We start from the raw sequence: 21,927 nt of genomic DNA, 5'->3' as shown, positions 1-21,927 counted from the left end.
CCATCGGGAGCCGAACTCGTAGGATTTGCAGATGATGTAGTCCTCTTGGCGAGGGGCTCCTCAACAGCGGAGGTTGAGCTACTGGCCACGGTAGCTACCCAGGAAGTGGAACGCTGGATGCACTCCAAGTGCCTGCGTCTAGCCCACCACAAAACCGAGATGGTGCCTATCACCAACCTGAAATCACCCCAAACAGGTACCATTGCCGTTGGACCGTGCAACATCGTGTCTAAACGCGCAATTAAGTACCTAGGGGTGATGATTGACGACAGGCTCAGCTTCACGAGCCATGTCGAACACGTGTGCAAGAGAGCGGCAATGGCCACGGCCGCACTCACACGAATGATGCCGAACTCTTCGGCTATCCAAAGCAGCAAAAGGCGGATCATTGCAAGTGTGACCACTTCGATCTTGCGGTACGGAGCAGCGGCCTGGAGGCAGGCCCTGGGAGGAAGCTGTAACCTGCAGCGACTTAGCAGCGTTCAGCGGCTGATGAACCTGCGGGTTATCAGCGGATACCGGACCATGTCGTCCAAAGCCGCCTGTGTAGTAGCGGGTGCTATGCCCATCTCGGTTTTGCTAGAGGAGGATGTCTATTGCTACGACAACAGAGACACGCCCAACGTTCGAGATCTCGCCAATGAGGACTCGATGTCCAACTGGCAGCAGCTGTGGGACAGCTCAACGAGAGGAAGGTGGACCCATCGTCTGATCCCGCACATCGGGAGCTGGATCGGAAGAAGGCACGGTGAAGTGGACTTCTATATGACGCAATTCCTGACTGGTCATGGATGCTTCATGAAGTACCACTACCGGTTTGGACATGTGGCTTCACCATATTGCCCAGATTGTGGTGACGAGCTCTGCGACGTAGTTCCACCTCCCCGTGGTGCAGAGTGGAAACGTGTCTACAGAATTGACCAGCTGTAGATGTACGGCCAAGAGAACTACACGTCACACTTGGTACAGTCAGTTGCGACGAGCTGCGTGCCGAGTGTGGCAAAAACGTGGTGCGACTGGGCACCCTGGTACCAGTGCTCAGTTGCAAGAGGGAGGGGTCGTAACGTGTATCGGGTAGTCGCGACCCCGATATGCGGGACGACCAAATGTTTGGCGAGTTTCGATCGATCTGCCTTTTGGGGAGGTTCCTGGCCCCAATTCGCGGATACGATTGACTCACGACAGACAGAGGGGCCTTGTGCCGTGACATGTGGCGCCCAGTGGATGGGCCTCAGGTTGGGTCTCGAAGAGTCGAGATGGAGAAAAAGGATATTTGTGGTTATCTCCAGACCCGAGGAGAGGCGAGTTGTTCTCGTCTCGAATTGGGTCAAGAGACGGAACGATCGAGGGCTCTCGAGACACGAGGAGAGGTAGGTATAGACGCCTCAATTCGTGTCAAGAGGAGGAATGTGAGGAGGTCTCGAGTCACGAGGAGAGACGGGCAAAGACGGCTCAAATTGTGACAAGAGACCGAATGTGTGGGACTCGAGTCACGAGTAGCGGCGAACGGACTGCCAACCCGTAAGTCGTGAATCGTGACAAAGAGTGGACGTTACTTGCTGGTGTAGTACGAATAAAACGAGTATTTGCCGTGGAGCGCATTGCGCGAGTGTGGTCTCCCATCATGGGTAAAGCCTTCGTTGCTAGGTCCGGATGGGAATTATGGCCAGAGGCCCCAGGTGGATTTTATGGCGTAGGGGTACATAGTATCATGAGTCGTCCAATTGCACCCATGGACCCAGAGTAGCAAACTGGGGGGACGCGGTGGCTCGCCGTGCCTTGGAATGCAATCCGTAAAAAGGATTTACCAACTAATAAAAAAAGATTGTGGTGACGAAGAGGAAACACCCGAACATGTGGTGTTTGTCTGTCCGAGGTTTGCGGCGGTACGTACTTCCATATTTGCCGCCTGTGGGCCTGACACGACAGCAGATAACGTTGTACAGAGGATGTGTGCGGATTCCAACACTTGGCATGCGGTCAGCGATGGGTTCACCCGGATCATGACTGCCCTGCAGAGGAGCTGGAACCAACGGCAGTTCGCGAACGGTATAGGATGACTCCATCGGCGGGGAGCATCTGAGTAGTGTGCGTCCGATCCCCTGATCGATAAAAAAAGATAAGGCATCATCTTCTGCGTAGCGGAGGTCAGGGGTGCGCCGCGAACGTGTGTAGGATACCCCAGTGTCGAGGGGTATCCGAGTAGTGCCGCTTCCTAAGAGGGAAACTGCGGGGATAAGACTTTACCTTCCTCGTAGCGGATCTCGAGGGAAGAGGGTTAACCACTGTCGGGGGATACCCACGGGTAGAGAGGCTCTCGACGCCGGGCGAGCCTCTCGAGTCGGTGTAGGATGTCGTCACCGTCGGGAAACATCCGAGTCGTAGCGTTCCAAGTCCCGAATGTGTGCCGTGACAGGCGCGAGTCTAGGATAAGCTGCTCTCGATTTGGCACACAACGGGCAGGAAAATCCGCGGGTCAAAAATCCTAGGGTTGCCAACCAAGGGGGATAAAGAAGACCGGACAACGGTCGGAGTAGACTGACCCCATCGACGGGGGGCTGTCGAGTAGAGTGCGTCCGACCCCACGGTTTGAAGTTACAAAGATAAGACAATACCTTCTGCGTAGCGGATGTCTTGGGTGCGCCGCGTTCGTGAGTAGGATGCTCCACCTTCGGGGAGTATCTGAGTGGAGCGGTTCCCAACGACAGAAGCTGCGGGGATAAGACATGACCTTCTTCGCAGTGGAAATCGTTGGGAAAGGGTTATTCCACGTTCGGGGAATACCCACGGGTAGAGTGGCTCTCGACGCCGGGCGAGCCATTCGAGTCGGTGTAGGATGACGTCTTCGTCGGGAATCATCCGAGTCGTTGCGTTAAGTCCCGCGCGTGTGCCGTGACAGGCGCGAGTCTAGGATAAGCTGCTCTCGATCTGGCACACGACGGGCAAGGTGGCAAACTTCGAACCCTGAAGATAAGAGGTCGGGCTTCGAGTCGTTAGAGGAGAGGTCAGGCCTCAAACCTTCAGGCGGAGAGGTTTGTGTGGTCAACCCCGAGTCTTTATGATAAGAGGTCGGGTCCCGAGTCGTAAGAGGAGGGATCAGGCCCCTTACCAACAAGAGGAGGGGTACAAGTGGTCACCTCGAGTCATTACGAGGAGAGGTCAGATTTCAAGTCGTTAGAGGAGAGATCGGGCCTTGAATCGTGCAGAGGAGAGGTAAACCTCGAGTCGATGCGAGGAGGGGTCGGATCTCAAGTCGTTAGAGGAGAGATCAGGCCTCAAGTCGCGAAGAGGAGAGGTTTGTGTGGGAATCTCGAGTCATTGCGAGGAGATGTCGGTTCTCAAGTCGTTAGAGGAGAGTTCAGGCGTCGAGTCGTAAGGATGAGAGGTTTTGCTGAAAGTGGTCTCGTTAATGAGTATTGCCTTTGAGCGCATTAGCGCGAATAGACCTCCCACTATTGAAGCATAGTGTACTAAACAGTTCGAGGTGGGAACCAGGTCTGCGGCCCCAGGTGGAGTTTAGGGAGTAGGGGATATACACGGAGTATATCTTGAGTCTGCCCATTGTACCCATGGACCCAGAGTAGCAAACTGGGGGGACGCGGTGGCTCGCCGTGCCTTGGAATACAATCCGTAAACCGGGATTTACCACCTGTGGTTACCAACTAAAAAAAAAAAAAGTATCTGAACACGAAACAATGATGTATTTCACATATTATTGATATTTTCTATGGTTAGATAAGCGTCCTTCTTAAGGTATCCATTATGCCCTCATCTCCCCTATGAGGCATAAAAATGAAATTATCGAATACTATAAAGGGTGATACGGTCAAAATTTGGTCAAGGGAAAACCTGTGTAAATCGGTGAAATCGTTTATTTAAAAAATCAAATTAAATTTGTTTTTCAAGTTTAACAAGTATAAAATTCAGGAAAATATTCAGTTAGGCTTCCGCTTTTCCAAATCCGAATTGCCAGACCTTACGCTTTACCCCTGCCATCAGATTTTGTACAGCCACCTTGTCCACCTTCTTCGCCGCAGAAAGCCAGTTTGCCTTGAACTGTTGCTCGTGCTTAGCAGTTTTTTGGTCTTCTTTAGGTTCCGCTTGACAATTGCCCAGTATTTCTCAATTGATCGCAGGTTTGGCGTGTTGGGAGGGTTCTTGTCCTTGGGAACCACCTGCACATTGTTGGCGGCGTACCACTCCATGGCCTTTTTACCGTAATGGCAAGATGCCAAATCCGGCCAAAACAGTACGGAACAACCGTGTTTCTTCAGGAAAGGCAGCAGACGTTTATTCGAACACTCTTTCACGTAAATTTCTTGGTTGACAGTCCCGGAAGCTATGAAAATGCTGCTTTTCAAGCCACAGGTACAGATGGCTTGCCAAACCAGATATTTCTTCGCGAACATTGACAGTTTCATGTGCTTGAAAATATCTGCTACCTTTCCCCTTCCTTTTGCCGTTGTAAGACTAGCTGATAGCTAATCGGTAGAAGTGCAGTGACCCCCTAATAATCCCTAGGGTCGGCACGCTTACCACTCTAAAAACTAGTTGCAGGGAAGTTCGGGAGAGCTAAGTTAAACTCCTTGGTTAAACTACGGTACCGTTTATTGAAGATTACTGCTTATTAACCATCACTTCCTTAATAACTATCTGACCTTGATCTGGGACGTCCGTTCCGCCTTTGGCGTTGAGCTCAGGTTCATGTAGGTCTGCTTGGAGATCGCCTGGTTTCTGCTGGGTGTGTTGTTGTACCCAGCCCCACCTTGGGTGCTGAACCGGGCACAGACAGGTCCTTAGACGATGTGCAAATGTTGATGTGAGCCTGATGTTTCCTTTGGCCGATTAAATGGCAAGCACTGGCTTATGTAGCACTATCGCTGACGGCACTATGCTTCTAGCCAATAAAACTTTGACTACTTGTTCAATTTTCTTGAATATTAGGATCGTTTATTGTGAGATCCTTCTGATGTGTTCGCTAGCATTTTAGAAAATGGTCGTTATTTTATAAAATGACCGGCTCTGAACCAAACGCAGTTCGTTGCCCCCGTTCCACGCTCGTTCGCCTTTTCGCTCGATTCAATTGTTTCGCCATTTCGCTCATCTGTTCGCTTCGCTCATCTGTTCGCTTCGCTCGTCTGCTGCTCGCATCTCGTTGCTTCGCTCTGGTGGTGGGGTCGGGAACTATTTCTGCAGGTTCGTTCGCCTGGTTAGGGTGGCTTGGTGAACTGCGTTGCCAAGAAGAACCCCTTAACCCCCACGAACAGCATTGCAACACTATTATATTAAAATTTTTAACAAGAACACTACGAAATCCTTCGACTGACTAGCAACGCTTACACCGTATAAAACTCCTGTCCCGAAAGCTGCTTGTAGTAGGCTTTGATGTAGGTTTCGTCGTCCATTACCACGCAGTCAAACTTCGTCAGCATCGTCGTGTACAGCCTCCGGGATCGCGCTTTAGCCGTCGTATTTTGTTTACCATCGCGATTTGGAGTCACTACCTTCTTGTAAGTCGATAGTCCGGCTCGTTTTTTGGTTGTAGACAATACACCCAGCTTATTTGCGGCATCTCGAAGAGAGAGGTTTGGGTTTCGCTTGAAACTACCGGTTACTCTCTTTGTCGTCTCAGCAGCTTCCGGTTTTCGATTTCTCCCCGATCCAGACTTCCTGGCAAACGTTCCACAAATACTTTAATTACTTTTTAACGGTTGATTTGGCAACTTTTAGCAATTTTGCCAGCTTTGCGTGCGAGTAGCTCTGATTTTCGCGATGCGCGAACAAATTTTCGAAACGCTGCTCTTTTTCCTTGGACGGCATTTTGACAACTGAAAAGTGAATTCCAAAATCAAAATAGGAGCAACATTCTACACACACACACACACACCTTCAAAATGAGGGGTGTTCAGGTTTTTTAAATGCAAAATTGAAAGAAATACGTAAAGTTGATATTGACGAAAGTTTGACCGTATAACCCTTTAATATTGAAAAGAATGGGCTTTCAAACTGATTGGTGATCAAAGTTTGTTCGAAGCACCAAATTTTACTTCACGTTTTGAAACTTAAATAAGGTTAGTTTTGTTGAAAATTTATTTTAAAATTTTCTCGAAATTCCCATGTTTTGCCAAAAGATGAAAAAAAGCAAACTTCTGTACCTTTTTTCCGATGACACAAAATTACCTGCAGTCTTGTCTGGAAACCTTTTATATTCAGCTAAGCTAAAAATATTCTTTGGAATTTCAGAAAATTACTTTGTTCAACAAAAAATCCATTTCTGGTATGATCTAAAACGGGAGCCTGATTTTTCGAATGCAAAATACTTACACAAAATAAAGCTCCGCCGAAGCCTTGGGAGGATTAGTGGTATTTGACGTGGCATGCCCGGCAAAATCTGAATCGATGCAGTTCGGCCACGTGGGATCACATTTAGCCCAGGGCAGCACGGCGCTGAACGAGCCAACCAGATATCGAAACGTGATGGCCAGAATCGGCGTGTAGTACGTCATGACGATGAACATTGCCACGGATTGGCCAATTCCGATACCTGAAAGTAGTTAACAGCATCAGAGTCAAGTTTCTCTGTAGGTCCTTGGATGTGGGTGTATGAATATTGGTAGTTCGTCTGTTTAGGATTAGGTACCTACGTACCTTTCATGGCCGGACTCAGATCGTAGACTTTAACGCAGCCCCGGCTCGAAAACTGACCCATCACCATTTCCAGATAGTAAATAGGTCGACCGACGATGAACAGCACCACCAAATAGGGAATTAGGAATGCACCTCCGCCATTTTTCAGCGCCGTGTAGGGAAATTTCCAAACGTTACCGAATCCCACCGAATAGGCGATGCAGGATAACATGAATTCCACATCCTTGCCCCACTTGTCGCGGACCGGGGTGGGTTTTTCGGGAATCGTCTCTCCATCAGTTGCGGCTGTCAAACCTTTGCTGGAACCAGAAAAAGCTCCCGGGGCAGCATTGTAACCATGTGGCTGTTGGAAAAATTAAACATTGTTTTACAATGTTACGATAAGAGCGTCGCTTTAAGAGAGAACAAACTTGTTATCACTGCGTTTTTATAACAGGCTCAATTATCTTTTCTTGTTTTTGTAAACATTTGCCCGTGATTAGAAACGCATCCGCAGTGCAACAATGCGTGTTTTTTGTGTACATTTAATTTGCTCAGGTTGTTGTGTCCTCAGATTTTTCGTAAAATGTTGTCACCTTTACGAAAAAGATATTTTTTAATATTTAAGAGGAGAAATCACCGTGAATTTGTTTTATGAAATGAATTTGCGGCTTTATCGGTGAGGGTTAAAGAGTTGAAATGAAAGACGGATAGAAGATCAGAAGAAAATTCTAAGGTGGTGAAAAGAGCGAAGAGCATTTGAAATAGAAGCTTGACCACATACTAAATTCTTTGTCCCACACCAATTAACTGTATTGAAGAAGTAGTACCCAATAGAGAAGGCACTACGTTTTTCGATACAGTTAATTATGGATGGTTCGACCGCCATGTGAGTGTGCACATGTGCCGAACGGACAAAAAAAAAAAAAAAAAAAAAAAAATCTATAAAAATCAATTACAAAACATCGTTCCGATAATCGAAAATAGTTAGGCCAAGATTTCTGACCGTTGACCGTATGCGACAACTCAATCCAGTTGGAACATCCGCACAAAACGAAAATAAGAAATCTACCTAGCCATCGATGGAACGATATCGCACAATAGAAGACTTAACAGAGCAACCACATGCTAAATTTTTTGTCCGTTCGGCACATGTGCACACTCACATGGCGGTCGAACCATCCATAATCAACTGTATCGAAAAACGTAGTGCCTTCTCTATTGGGTACTACTTCTTCAATACAGTTAATTGGTGTGGGACAAAGAATTTAGTATGTGGTCAAGCTTCTATTTCAAATGCTCTTCGCTCTTTTCACCACCTTAGAATTTTCTTCTGATCTTCTATCCGTCTTTCATTTCAACTCTTTAACCCTCACCGATAAAGCCGCAAATTCATTTCATAAATATTTTTTAATGTCAAATTACAAGTTAATACGGTTTAAAGAAGTATCCAGAATTTATTCGTGGTATTTTTTTTTTTAAATTTTGTTTGACAAAAAGACTACATTTACAAAAATTCCAACGGCAAGGGTTTCATAAGTAAAATATACGGTATTGATGAATTTTTCGTATAAAATTTAAATGAAGAATTAAATTATAGTGACCGTAATAAAGGGCTAACCACACTTAGTAGTTAAATTTAAATAAATAACTAAATGGAGTGAATTTTGGAAAATTTCTGTTAAATTTTGCTCCTTCCGCCCAAGTTAAGCGTAAGATGATGTGTTTTGAAAATTTTATCAAAACCTTATCAAAGGAATAAAAAATAGTTGAAACTATTTCTTATGATCAATTTTTAAACAACTGAGAGAGTGGTCGTCCATAGCTTAGATTAGCTTAGCTTGATTAACTGCTGGTGATTTTTTTTTTATTATCTGACGGGTTTGCGCCGGGGGTCTTCAGATTTTCCCCAAAATTGAAAATTTGGTTCATTTTTGCGACTTAAAAACACATGTATTTTTTCAGATTTCTAACATTTTTATTTTTTGAGTTAGCTTTGGTTAGATTTTTTTGTAAATAAAAAATAACCATTTTTCAAAGCTACATAACTCTGTTGTTTCTCAACGGAAATTATAAAATAGCACATCAAAATGCATTGAAATTTTATCAGCTTTCCAAATAGAATAGTTGAAAAAAATTAAATAATGACCTTCAACATGAAAAGTTGTAACTAAACTTTAAATGGCGTCTAAAAGTACCGTCTGCACCACCGAATATTTTGCAAAAAATACCATTGCATAGCTCGATTGATGACGCAACTTTCATCTGAAGACACCAAAGTGGGCCATTAACACCTTGAAGAGTTATGAAAGAAATAATGACACTAAATCTCTTTTTTTGCATCGAAAACAAACAATGGTCGAACAACTGCTCTCACATATGGAGATAGCAAGCACTTCTAACAACATGGAAACAAAAGAATTTATCAAAGCTGGTAAAAAACACTATTTTTTCGTCCTTTTCAGACTGCCCCTACTCGCATAACAGTCCCATATGAATTTTCGTCATTTTAGGTCAACATAAGGCTTCAACATAAAAGACTAAAAAAAGAGGTTTTGTTCTAGAAATTTCGAAAAAAAATATCAATTCGTGGCTGTCCTCTATGAAATATACCTTAATAACAGTCCCATATGTGAAATACCACGGATTTAGTTAGTTTTCAATGTTTCTTTCGGCGAAATAGTTTATGGTTTATTGCTTTGAATCATTTAAACATTTTTTAACTCACTTGATGTCGAATGATGCACACTAGTTTTCGAAGGCAGGTCTGACTTTCTTAGGAATGACTTCCTGAGCGAAAAACTATCGGATGCAATCAAAAATCGTAAAAAGATTCAACTTACAATGTGGAATTCATGATATTTTTTGCAAAAGTATGTTTCTTTTTCTGACAATTGCATTTAGAAGTTCAAAAACGATCAAATTTAAGTCTTAGAAAGTAGCTTGGTGAGAAAAATATATTTTGTATGGGACTGTTATGCTAGTAGATTCGAAAAAGGTTTCAAATATGGTCGAATAACAGTCCCATAATGAATAAAAATGGTGCTCTCGACCTTACCAATAACCCAATTTCGAAAATTTCAGGCTTAACGATTTATTATAACAACCTAGAAACGATTTTCGTTTATGCTGAAAGTGGTGGTCATAATTTAAAAATATATTCCAAAACAGAAAAAGCTGATTGTCTCGCTTGCTTATTTTTGTATATGGGACTGTTATGAAAGAAGGGGCGGTAGATTTTTGCAACTTAACTGACTTCATGTTATATCCAAAAATCTGATAACGTATTCGTTTACACCCAGTTTTGCACCAGGTCACAACAAATTATGCACATTTTACTGTCATTTTTAGAAGTTTATGCGCTAAGTTTTGCATCCGTAACTCCCCAGATTTGATTTAAAATGGACGGTGGAACACTGAAGATTCGTGTGTGAGCGATCGAGGTAGCAAAACGAATTATGTTCGTTCTAGTATGGTAAACCTCAAAACTGGGCGAATGTAGAAAACGAATACGGTAAAAGTATCATATTTTCATCATTTTACAGCCTGAGCTGGCCATACTGAGATCTTTGATTATTTCTACAACATTTGTGCCACTTTCTCATACTTTTTTGATCAATGGGAAAGGATTTTGGTGTCCTGCTTGCAGTGTTTAGCTCCCGATATAAAAACTATGTAAAGCACGTCTGTATTTCATTTTTTTAATCACATTTTTGTGATCCCAAACACAGGGACTGAACCTTCTACTATTGGCATTGATTATGCTTCACAATGATCTTTGATCGAAAAATTAATAAGTTATATAGTATATGACCAAGTTGTAAAAACAACATTCCCATTATTAGTTATATCACTTAAACAATACGATACTCAGAATTTTGGTTAAAATTTAAAGTCAGTTTTGCTGCAAGCACTCTACAAAGCACGAAAAAGTAGTGTTTTTTACCTGCTTTGGTAAGTTCTTTCGTTTCCATGTTGTTAGAAGTGCTTGCTATCTCCATATGTGAGTGCAGTTGTTCCACCATTGTTTGTTTTCGATGCAAAAAAAGAGATTTAGTGTCATTATTTCTTTCATAACTCTTCAAGGTAATAATGGCCCACTTTGGTGTCTTCAGATGAAAGTTGCGTCATGAATCGAGCTATACAATGGTATTTTTTGCAAAATATTCGGTGGTGCAGACGGTACTTTTAGACGCCATTTAAAGTTTAGTTACAACTTTTCATGTTGAAGGTCATTATTTAATTTTTTTCAACTATTCTATTTGGAAAGCTGATAAAATTTCAATGCATTTTGATGTGCTATTTTATAATTTCCGTTGAGAAATAACAGAGATATGTAGCTTTGAAAAATGGATATTTTTTATTTACAAAAAAATCTAACCGAAGCTAACTCAAAAAGTAAAAATGTTAGAAATCTGAAAAAATACATGTATTTTTAAGTCGCAAAAATGAACCAAATTTTCAATTTTGGGGAAAATCTGAAGACCCCCGGCGCAAATTGTCAGATAATAAAAAAAAAATCCCCTGCACTGACATCCACATTAAATCCTTTTAAAGAGGGTTGTTCATTAGGGTGTCCCAAAATTGCATAACTTCTGGGAATCTGGGGGCTCACCCTCCAAATGGTAGATTAGGATGTGGAGAACAAACTTTTATATGGGGCCGACTAAAAAAAATCATGTTTAGAGGTTCCGCAAGTGCGATCTTTGAAAAAAGTCCACTTTGAAAATATTGGAATTTAATTGTATTCTGGGTTAAAAATTTTTCACAAAATTTATATGTTTTATATTTTTTTAATTTTGTTTGGATTAAATACTACACGTTAAAAATGAAAAACGAACCAAATTTGTGTCAAAATGAAAAATAAGCCAGCTATTTTCATGAAAAAAAAATTTTTTTGGTCCTAAAATTTTGTTTTTAACTGACCAAAATGTGTACCAAACGTAAAATATTTTTGCTACCAATGCCACCAAAATGTGCGATTTTTGTGAAATTAAACTTCGCTGAACAAAGCATGTTGTTTGTAGCATCGTGTGAAAAGCTATTCACGGTTTAATCCTTAAAAAAAATCACAATTTTGGATATTTTTTATTTAATTTATCAAATTTGTTTTACTAAATACCTACTTTAAAATCAAAATACTTGCAAAAAAAGACTTTGATGGTTTAAGGTAATCATCAGAAGGCCGTATGCCAAATTTGAGCGGAATCGGACAACAGGAAGGGGTTGTACTGAATCTCAAGTGTAAAAGGGATTCTGAGCCATAGTGTTCTGAAGAAGCATAAAAAAACTGGTTTTTCATCATACTTTTTTTTTTCTTTACTAATCGAATGCTTGATTATGTTGATTTTAATAAAATTTTTGTTAAGACTAACATTTCACCTCAAGACTGCAACTCGATTGGACTGAAAACAAAAAAGTTATGGCTGTTCAAAGATAGTACTTTGGTCGCAAATTCATACATGACAAACATTGTTTAAGCGGTATTGGCGTTATTATACATCGGATTGATATGAAAATTTGCACATTGGAGTTTTGAGGGACGAGTGATCGATTCTAGGTATCAAAATTAGGAACAAGGGTCAGTTAAAGGGGTCGTCCATAAATATTGCTTAATTTTTAGTAATATTGGCGTTATTGACATAAGATTGAAATGAAAATTTCCACATAGAAGTTTTGAATGACGAGACATCAAATCCACGTATTAAATTTGAGGTCAGGGTTTGGCCAAAGGGGTCGTCTTTTAATGTATTCGCGATATTGGCGTCATTCTACATTGGATTCAGATGAAATTTTCACATATGAGTTTTGAGGGAAGCCCGTTTGCTTTCAGGTTTCAAATTTTGAGTAGAGGGTCGGAAAAGGGGTCGTCCATATATCTATTCACTGTTTTTGCGATATTTTCTTGATTGTGCCTAGGATTGTAATAAAAATTGGCACATTGGAGTTTTAAAGTAAAGGTAATTGGTAGAGATGTACCGAATAGTAGTATTCATCGAACGGCCTAATACCGAATATAGACCTTTTCCAATATTTGGCCAAACGAATATTCGGCCGAATATTCTCTTGAGATTCTAATGAAAAAATCAAAAGCGATTATTTTAATTACCTTCTATTACTTCATATTAAGACCATGTTTTTGAGTCGATTATTTTGAACCAGAGTTTTAATTACAAAATCTTTTTCAAGTTGGGATCTCTCTGATTTTCAAACGTCTTTGTTTATCATCAAAGAGATAAGGTTCCTGTGAAATCTGATACAAAACATGTCGAAACTGGTGCCAAGTAATTTTAAATTTCTTATTTGATATCGAATTAAATGAAGGTCGAAATTGAGCAAGACATCTTCAAGACATTTGTTAAAATCAACGATTAATTTTAACCTTAAGCATTCCATACTTTCTACCACACGTTTCCAAAAAGCAAATCTGAACCAAATCAGAATTCATGGGATGGGATGGGATTATTCAGAAATCCTATATAAGAGAAAAATGTAAAAAAATTGCATGAAATTTCAAAAAATCGTTTAATTACAGCAACAGTGTTAAAATCGTATTTTAGGATTATTTTTAAATTGTTTAAATTGTTAAAATGTTAGTTTTTAAATTTTTCAAATATCGTTTTTCAACACGAAATCTTTAAAATTTTCAAAGAAAATTTTGAGTTTTTATTTGATTAATCAAATAATCTGAATAAACCCGGGCAAAATCCTGGGACTTTTACACAATACGTAGGCATCCCTGACAGATTTGACTTTTCTCGAATTCTTTATTGAATTTATTGGCAAGCCTGTATTTATCAAGAAAATCCGAAATAAACGATAATGAAAGAATAAAGCGATATTTGTCAGCATTCTCTTGTACGATCTACAGTGAAAGATACACGGGTACATATCAGATATTTTACTAACACCATAAGTTTTTGATGATTGAGTAGAGTTTACAACATTACTTTTGAATATTTTATAAATTATCTAAAACCATTTGAAAATCTGACAAGTTTGTTATTGTATAAATTTTGAAAATAAATATTCTGCCTATTCAGCCGAATACTCAGCTCGGCGGGTTTTGGGTGCTATTCAGCGCCGAATGTTCGGCTGAATATATACATCTCTAATTGTTGGCATGGTTGCCACAAGTGCAGGTTTATCTGCAAAATGAACAAATTTTTGCATTATTGTCAGGTACAGCCTGTCCGCACAGAAGACAGATTTTAAGGAATTGGTTCTGATTAGTTCTGATATTATCATTTCAAAAAATAGACCACAAAAACATGTTGAAATATGAAATAGTAACCAAATCGATTGAAGATTTTATTTAGAAAAGACCAATTTCAGATTAATGTGAAGGTGTTCAATTATGAGAATATCACGGTTGAAAGTAGCTTCCGGTTTCAAAAACACTTATAAATTAATGTATTTTGATTAGAAATATGTCATTTAAAATTTTGGAAGCACATAAATTGTATCAATAATGGCACCAAATGATAAAAACAGATTTTTTTTTTTAAATATTTTACACCAATGACCTTTTTTGGTTGTCGGTTTTTTTTTTCAATGAGAATAAAGATTTAAATGCGGCATCGCTGACAACAAGAAATAAATTTTTGTTATATTTTGTAAGGTGTGTAGTAGGATAGGACACCACGAAGAAAAAAATGAGTATTTTTCAGGACATTACCATTTTTTTTTTTTTCTAAATTGCATAAATAAAGGCGAAAAACAGTTACTGCAGACGCAGCCAAGCAGCTGAGGCTTGGAAGGCCTGCAGTTTATGTGGAAAAACACCTTTTCAATTATCTGAACCGAAGTTTATCATCGGTTATATTATTTTGATATACATAGATTTGTTCGATATCCTATATTTAACTATAAATTCAATATTTCTCGCTTGAGCTTTCAATACGTCGTATGAAACAATAAAAACAAACAGTTTTGAAACAAAACAAAACTGACATAAACTTGTCACAACTTTTTCCATTTAGAATTCTCCTCAATAGGTGAAATACGAATTTTCAAGTTGTTTTGATAACTTTTGCAGCAGTTTTCTGTGAATTCTTAAGATGTTTCATACGACGGAATTAAAGCTCACGTGAGATTTTTTTTTTAAATCAGGAAAACTCAGTACATTTTAAAGAACCGGGAAAATCCGGATAAAACCGGGCATTCTGAAAAGCTTGTGAAAAGTAGTTTAATTTAAAAAAATTGTTGTCTAAAAATAACATTCAACTGAATAAAAAAAATCTATAAGATAAGGAAAACCCCAATAGCATTATTACAACACGATGATTTAACACGATTTCATGTTATGCCGATCAATGTAAAATTGCTTTGTTCTATTTCCAACATATTCATAAATCTTACATTTTCATAATGACTACACCTCTAAGAACAAAAAATGGCAATTCTATGAAAACATAGTTCCAAATTTTAGAATCTGGATAAATTTGAGTAAAAGGAAGGAAAAGAACAGGGAAACCTTCTTCTACTAATCTTTTTTTTTTAATTAAAAAAAAAACTTTAAGTTCTTCGCAATGTATCAGAAGATGAAAATTCAGAACGAATCCCAAATTACTTTTTCAAATTTCTATGGTTTATATGCGTTCGGTTTTGACAAAAAATAATTTTTGGAAGTTTTTCCTTTTTTGAATAACATGCAACACGTGTATTATGAAAACTTCAAACATTACTGGAAAACAGAAAAAAAAACAAAAACGGAAAAGCCTCACTCTGGACGTACCAAAGCTCTGCAAAGAATTTATGTGACATTTTAGTTGTATTCCACAGTTATTTCAATTTTGTGAAATTGGAAATAGCACCCAGAAAAAAGATTATTTTTGAAATTGCAGTTGATACAATAAGAAAACGCTCTATGTCATATTAAATCATATTAATTCAGTTCTTCTTCAATGATTTGAGGATGGTTTAGAAAACTACAAATCACGTTTCTATAAGTTCAAACGTGATTCATTGAATCCTTGCCATCGCAATTAAATTCTATTGAAGCATCAGATTTAATAAGCTTGAACTTAACCGCCACGAAGGGAAGAAGAAAGTTACCGGCCAAAAGATTCTGTTATGAATGTGTAGACCACGACAACCGATTGGCTAATCGTTGGAAGGTTCACAGCCTCCGGTTTTATCCATTAGAAAACCCATCGGTTGCATTCAGGTTTTTGCACTGTGCTACTGCTCAATGCACCTTTGGGGATTTCCACCATGATAGAATCGAGTTTGGTAGAGCTGGTTGACTTTTGCACTGAGTTCCATTTGTTTGATGAGTACATGATCGTTTCACTGGCTTTAATTTGATTTATTTGAGAAATTTTAGCAACACCAAAAAAGTTTTAATCAAAACTGTTGAAAACTCACACCTGTATGACTCAATTTTGAAATTTGATGCGAACTTTTTTTTTATAAAAAAAAAATCGTAACCTTTTCACTTTTGCTTTCTGAAGTTAGTCAATGTTTGAAGTTCAGTAGAAAACAATTTCAACTTTCCATTAATTGTTCTTTATTTTATAGCTCAAATTCTAAGAAAATTTTACTTTAGACAAAACTTTTATTAAACCTATCAGCTTACACGAGTGAAAACCTTTAATAAATTGGTATACTCACAGGGCTGCTTTCATCCAAATCCAGATCAACTCGGGATTCTCCAATGTAAGATTTATTCTCCATCGAATGTTAAAAACAAAACACTTTCAGTAAATTTACACTTATTTACTACCAAGCACAAGTTTCACACAACGTACTAAAAATTTTGCTCCAGATTCAACAAACACACCTGTGAATACGCGAACACCTTTTGCTAGACTAATCTCCAGACGCCACTTTACTCTTTCGCGCCATTCGGCGTCTAAATAGTCGTCAAGTGTACGCCGCATGGGCTTAACGTTTTTCTTTGCTCTAGCAAATTGCACCTTTTATTGCCTAGTGTCCATGTTTCGTGCAAATTTCATATGTGAGGTAAAATCTATTGAAACGTCGTAGGTATTCTTAACTTATCTATCGAATTGAGCACAGTTATTTGTCAAACTTCTTCAAAACTAATCTAAGATCACGTTTAAGCTAGAAGTTATAAAGTCTTGAGCGATATGTGAGAGATTGTAGCTTGTCATCCTGGCGGGTCGATTAATTTATCGTCGAGAACTGGTAGGAGATCGTGTTTTCAAAGTTAACTTCTGCCTCCCTCCCCAAATCAGTAAGAACGTGTTACTATTTGCTGGCGAATGGCTTCCTTAACTTCACTCATCGTTGGGAGTGGCTCCTCTTCGTCGTTGGCTACGCCGGCGATGTACCTTCCCCCACCGTCTTGATCTCCTGCATGTGCGCCGTTCAGGTGTTCATCGAAGTGCTGCTTCCACCTTTTGATCACCTCACGATTGTCCGTCAGGATACCCCCGTCCTTATCCCGGCACATTTCGGCTTGCGGCACGAAGCCTTTGCGGGATGCGTTGAGTTTCTGATAGAACTTTCGTGTTTCTTGGGAACGATGCAGCTGCTCCAGCTCCTGGAGCTCCTCCTCCTCCAGGCGGCGCTTTTTCTCCTGGAAAAGTCGGACTCGCTGCCTCTTCCGCTGTCGGTGATTTTCTACATTTCGACGGGTGCCTCTTTGCACTACTGCCGCCCGCGCGGCATTTTCTTCGTCCATCACCCTCCTACACTCCTCGTCGAACAAGAAACAAGTCGGCTGGGAAGGATGGCATCGCAGCTGAACTCATCAAAATGGGCTCGGACAAGTTGGCCGATTGCCTACACCGGTTGATAGCCTGGATCTGGGACATAGAACAGCTACCGGGGGAGTAGAAGGAGGGTGTAATATGCCCCATCTACAAGAAGGGCGACAAATTGGACTGTGAGAACTACCGAGCGATCACTGTCCTCAATACCGCCTACAAAGTGTTGTCCCGAATCCTACTCCGCCGCCTCACGCCACAAGCAAACAGATTCGTGGGAAGTCATCAGGCCGGCTTCATGGAGGGACGGTCTACGACGGACCAGATATTCACATTGCGGCAAATCCTCCAAAAATGCCGTGAACACCAAGTCCCTACGCATCATCTATTCATCGACTTCAAAGCCGCATACGACACGATCGACCGTAACGAGCTATGGAAAATCATGGACGAGAACGGCTTTTCCGGGAAGCTGATCAGACTGATCAAGGCGACGATGGATGGAACGCAGTGCTGTGTGCGGATTTCGGGTGAATTGTCGAGTTCATTCGAATCGCGCAGGGGGCTTCGACAATGTGATGGTCTATCCTGCATGATGTTCAACGTGGCGCTAGAAGGTGTTATTCGACGAGCGGTGGGCGAAATGCGGGGCACGATTTTCAACAGATCCAGTCAACTTATCTGCTTTGCCGATGACATTGATATAGTCGGCAGATCATCTATGGACTCCACAAGCAACTGCGGTCGAGAAGACTTAGCCCTCGCACGAAGTGTAACCTGTATATGACGCTCATTAGACCGTTTGTTCTCTACGGGCACGAGACATGGATATTGCTCGAGGAGGACCTGCGTACACTCGGAGTATTCGAGCGACGAGTGTTAAGAACCATCTTTGGCGGCGTACAGGAGAACGGAGTGTGGAGGCGAAGGATGAGCCACGAGCTCGCGCGCCTCTACGGCGAACCCAGTATCCAGAAGGTTGTGAAAGCTGGCCGGATACGCTGGGCGGGACACGTTGCGAGAATGCCGGACGACTGTCCTGCAAAACAGGTGTTCGCTACGAATCCGGTAGGAACAAGACGAGCGGGGGCGCAACGAGCGAGGTGGTTAGACCAAGTGGAGCGTGATCTGGCGAACGTGGGGTGCCCGAGAAATTGGAGAACGGTTGCTATGAACCGAGTGAATTTTAGGAATTATGTTCGTCAAGTTATGTCGTGAGACGGAATACTATGTAAATAAATAAAATAAGTGTTACTATTTGATTACTAGTCGAATCACAAGCACGTTCCTCTAAAGAGTTTGAACAAAATGTACCCAGCAGCAGCTGAGTAATTATTATTGATTATACATAGTGTTTAATATCAACAGCTGATACAAATATATCAAAAACTGTTTCTCCTAGTTGATAAAATTTAACCCTTCGTTTCATGATTTGTTATTTTTTCTTAAATATCATTTTAAACAGTTGGAAATGATGAGTACATCAAGAAAAAAATTTAAAATAAAATACGATTTTTCACTTTTTCCATACATTAATTGTTGCAAATTTGTTACTTTATGAAACGAAGGGTTAAACATGCATTCTTTGAGGGTGTTCTGATCAAAAAGTGGTCAATTTAAATTTGTCGTATTTTTTTCTGATCATTTTTATAGAAAACCTGAACACCCCCTATTTTGTTGGTGTGTGTGTGGGTTTTTTTTTCACGTCGAGTGCTCTTCCTCCCCAGAACTCATCTGGGTCCATGGAATCATGGATCGACTCGTTATACACTCATCCGTATATACATACGCCCTAGACTCCACCTGGCGCCTCAAACCATATGCCTAACCGGTAACAGCCCTAAGTTAATACTTAGGCAGAAGAGGGTCTAATTCACGCATATGCGCTACTTATGCAACACTCGCCTAAAAGTTCATATTGTAATTAATAAAAGCATCCTGACCGGAGATGGTCATCTTCACGTCGTGGTCCGATCTGCTACGCTGATTGTTTAGCGTAGTTCAGTTGATAGCTCCGGGGTCATTAATCTTAGTGGAGTTAAGTTACGTTTTCCCACGTCGATCACAATTTGCGTCAGTCTCCAACTCTTTTGCATCCGGGCGGGTCCATCACAGACTGCATGCCAAGTGTTGATGTCATCACACATCATCTACAACATGTTGTTCGCTGTCATGTCTGGTCCGCAGGTGGCGAAAATGTTGGCACGTGCCTCTTCAAATCTTGGACAATAGAATGCCACGTGTTCGGGTGTCTTGTCTGCGTCACCGCAAATCAGGCAGACCGGCGAGGCCACATGTCCGAACCTGTGGTGATACTTCATGAAGCATCTATGACCAGTCAGGAATTGCATCATGTAGAAATCCAATTCGCCATGCTTTCTCTCCATCAACTCTTTGATGTTCGGTATCAAACGATAGGTCCACTTTCCTCTTTCTGAACTATCCCACTGCTGCTGCCAGTCAACTTTGGAGATATCTCTGGCTGGTGTTCTCACGTTTAGCGTGCCTTTATTTTCGTAGCAATAGGAGTCCTCCACCAAAAAAACCGAGATGGGCATGACTCCCGCTACAACGCATGGGCAGCCTCCGACGATACGATGCAGTATGCACTGATGACCCGCAAATTCATTCGCCTTTGCACACTGTTCAGCTTCTGCTGGTTATACTGGATGTTAAGACCAGATTTCCATGCCGGCCCTCCGTACCGAAGGATTGATGAAACCAAACTCCAAAATATTCTTCGCTAACTACTTCGGATCCCAGAGTTGTTCACCATTATTCTCGTGAGTGCGGCCGTTGCTATTCCGCCTTCTTGCACACATACTCAACATGGTTTTTTAAGCTGAGCCGGTCGTCAATCTTTACATCCAAATATTTAAGCTTGTGCTTTGATTCGATATTCAACTGTTATCCTGCCTGTTTGCGGTGAAATCAGGTTTGATATCAGGACCATCTCGGTTTTGTGGTAAGCCAACTGCAAACTCTTGGAGTGCGTCCAGCTCTCTACCGCTTCAACAGTCTCTGCAGCTCTTAGCTGGACGATTTCTGTTGAGTAACCTGTCGCTAGTAGCACGACGTCGTCCGCGAAACCAACCAACTTTACTCTCTCTGGCAGGCTCAATGTCAGCACCTCATTGTACGTAATATTCCACAGGATCGGGGCCAGTATCAACCCTTGTGGTACTCCAGCTGTAACATCCATTTCCTGAGATCCTCCGCTCGTCATGTAGCTTTGTAGTTTTGGAAAAAGTTTTCCATTAATTTGCAGAGATATATCGGTATCCTCATTTTTATAAACGAAGAAGAAATCGCTGCCCAGCTGACACTACTGAAGGCGTTGCGCACGTCCTATGTTACTACCGCACAAAAACGATCCCCTTTTCTCTTCTTGAGGCTGGCTTTATCAGCCTTTTCAATGACAGTTCGAGTGGCCTCGACTGTCCATCGCCCTTTTCGAAAGCCGAATTGTTGAACAATCCCCCTTCGCCCTCGGTGTACTGCTGGATACGATTCAAGATAACCTTTCCCATATTGGTATGTATGCCGATGGGTTCCCGAATGGCATTGCAGGGCAGCAGAACCAGTTCTGCCGTTTCCATACCGCTGAAAACATTGTTTCCTCATTACAAATTTGCAGTGACGATCGGACATTTCGGAAAATTCCATAATCGTGGCCTTAACTGCAATGTCCGGGATGCCATCTGGACCCGGAGCCTTTTCCAGTTGATGGCATTTTGCGATGTCGCGCAGTTCTTCCACTGATATTGACACCTCCTCACTCGTATCCCAGTCGTACGGGACTAGTGGCCTGCTAAGTATTGGTCGATCATTGACATCAATACAATGTTTCCTTAACACGTTCGTCGCCATGGGACCCATATTCGGGTGACGAGTGAATTTTCTGGAAGGTGTGACGCTCTCTTAGTCAAAATAGCCGCTTAGTTTAGCCACACGTAGCAAGTCTGGAAATTCTCCCTCTTTTTTTCTTGCTCCGAGAATTTTTTCGGGCCCGGTTAGTAAAACTACTGCAATGAGCGAGGCGACGAACGTGTTAAACATGCCTTTTTACTCTCTTTTATAGCCTTGCAGAGGTATCTTTTCGCATTTTTGATAAGCGGCCTGCGCTCGTCTCTCTCCGTTCGAGTTCGTGCCCTCTGCATGTTTTGCCTAGTAATAGTTAGTAGGCACGCAAATACGCAATTTACACAGTCTACCAATAAACTGGTGAATGTGGGTTTTTACGACTAGCTCTAGTCGTCATTGTTGCGTCACAAGCACTTGTGAGGACTTTCGTCAGGTTTTCCGCTGACAAGATTTTGCTCCCACTTCAACACCTCGACAGAGACATTCCAGTCAACTTGTTTTGCCCTGTAGCGACATTCACCTACCATTACCTCTCCTCTGCCTGACTGTGCACTCTTATCCACAAGATATCGCATCGCAAAGTTGTCGCTATGAGTGTTGTCCTCGCGTACTCTCAAATTACTTGTCCATCTGGGACTAGCAAATGTGATATCTATAATGGATTCACGCCCCTCTCTATGGTAGGTCCTAGTATTACCTATGTTCACCAGGTCCACATTCAGCCTTGCAAGAGCTTCAAGAAGACTCTGTTCTCTGGCGT

At 41.4% G+C, this 21,927-nt stretch overlaps 1 protein-coding gene across 1 annotated transcript in view; it reads right to left on the bottom strand.

Annotated features, from left to right (window-relative positions):
* Nucleotides 1-16,579, bottom strand: part of LOC129747087 (sodium-dependent nutrient amino acid transporter 1-like) — a 36,880-nt gene extending 20,301 nt beyond the window's left edge. Inside the window, exons 1-3 of the mRNA XM_055741103.1 lie at nt 16,243-16,579; nt 6,649-6,991; nt 6,325-6,544 (exon numbers count right to left, since the gene is read on the bottom strand). Of these exons, the coding sequence (XP_055597078.1) occupies nt 6,325-6,544; nt 6,649-6,991; nt 16,243-16,305 (626 nt within the window). The 5' untranslated portion in view covers nt 16,306-16,579. The remainder of the gene's footprint in view (nt 1-6,324; nt 6,545-6,648; nt 6,992-16,242) is intronic.
* Nucleotides 16,580-21,927: the final 5,348 nt, after the last annotated feature.

Source organism: Uranotaenia lowii, chromosome 2 (genome assembly GCF_029784155.1).
Source record: "Uranotaenia lowii strain MFRU-FL chromosome 2, ASM2978415v1, whole genome shotgun sequence".
In the NCBI taxonomy this organism is placed as follows: Eukaryota; Metazoa; Arthropoda; class Insecta; order Diptera; family Culicidae; genus Uranotaenia; species Uranotaenia lowii.
This window is presented reverse-complemented; position numbering and strand designations above follow the sequence as displayed.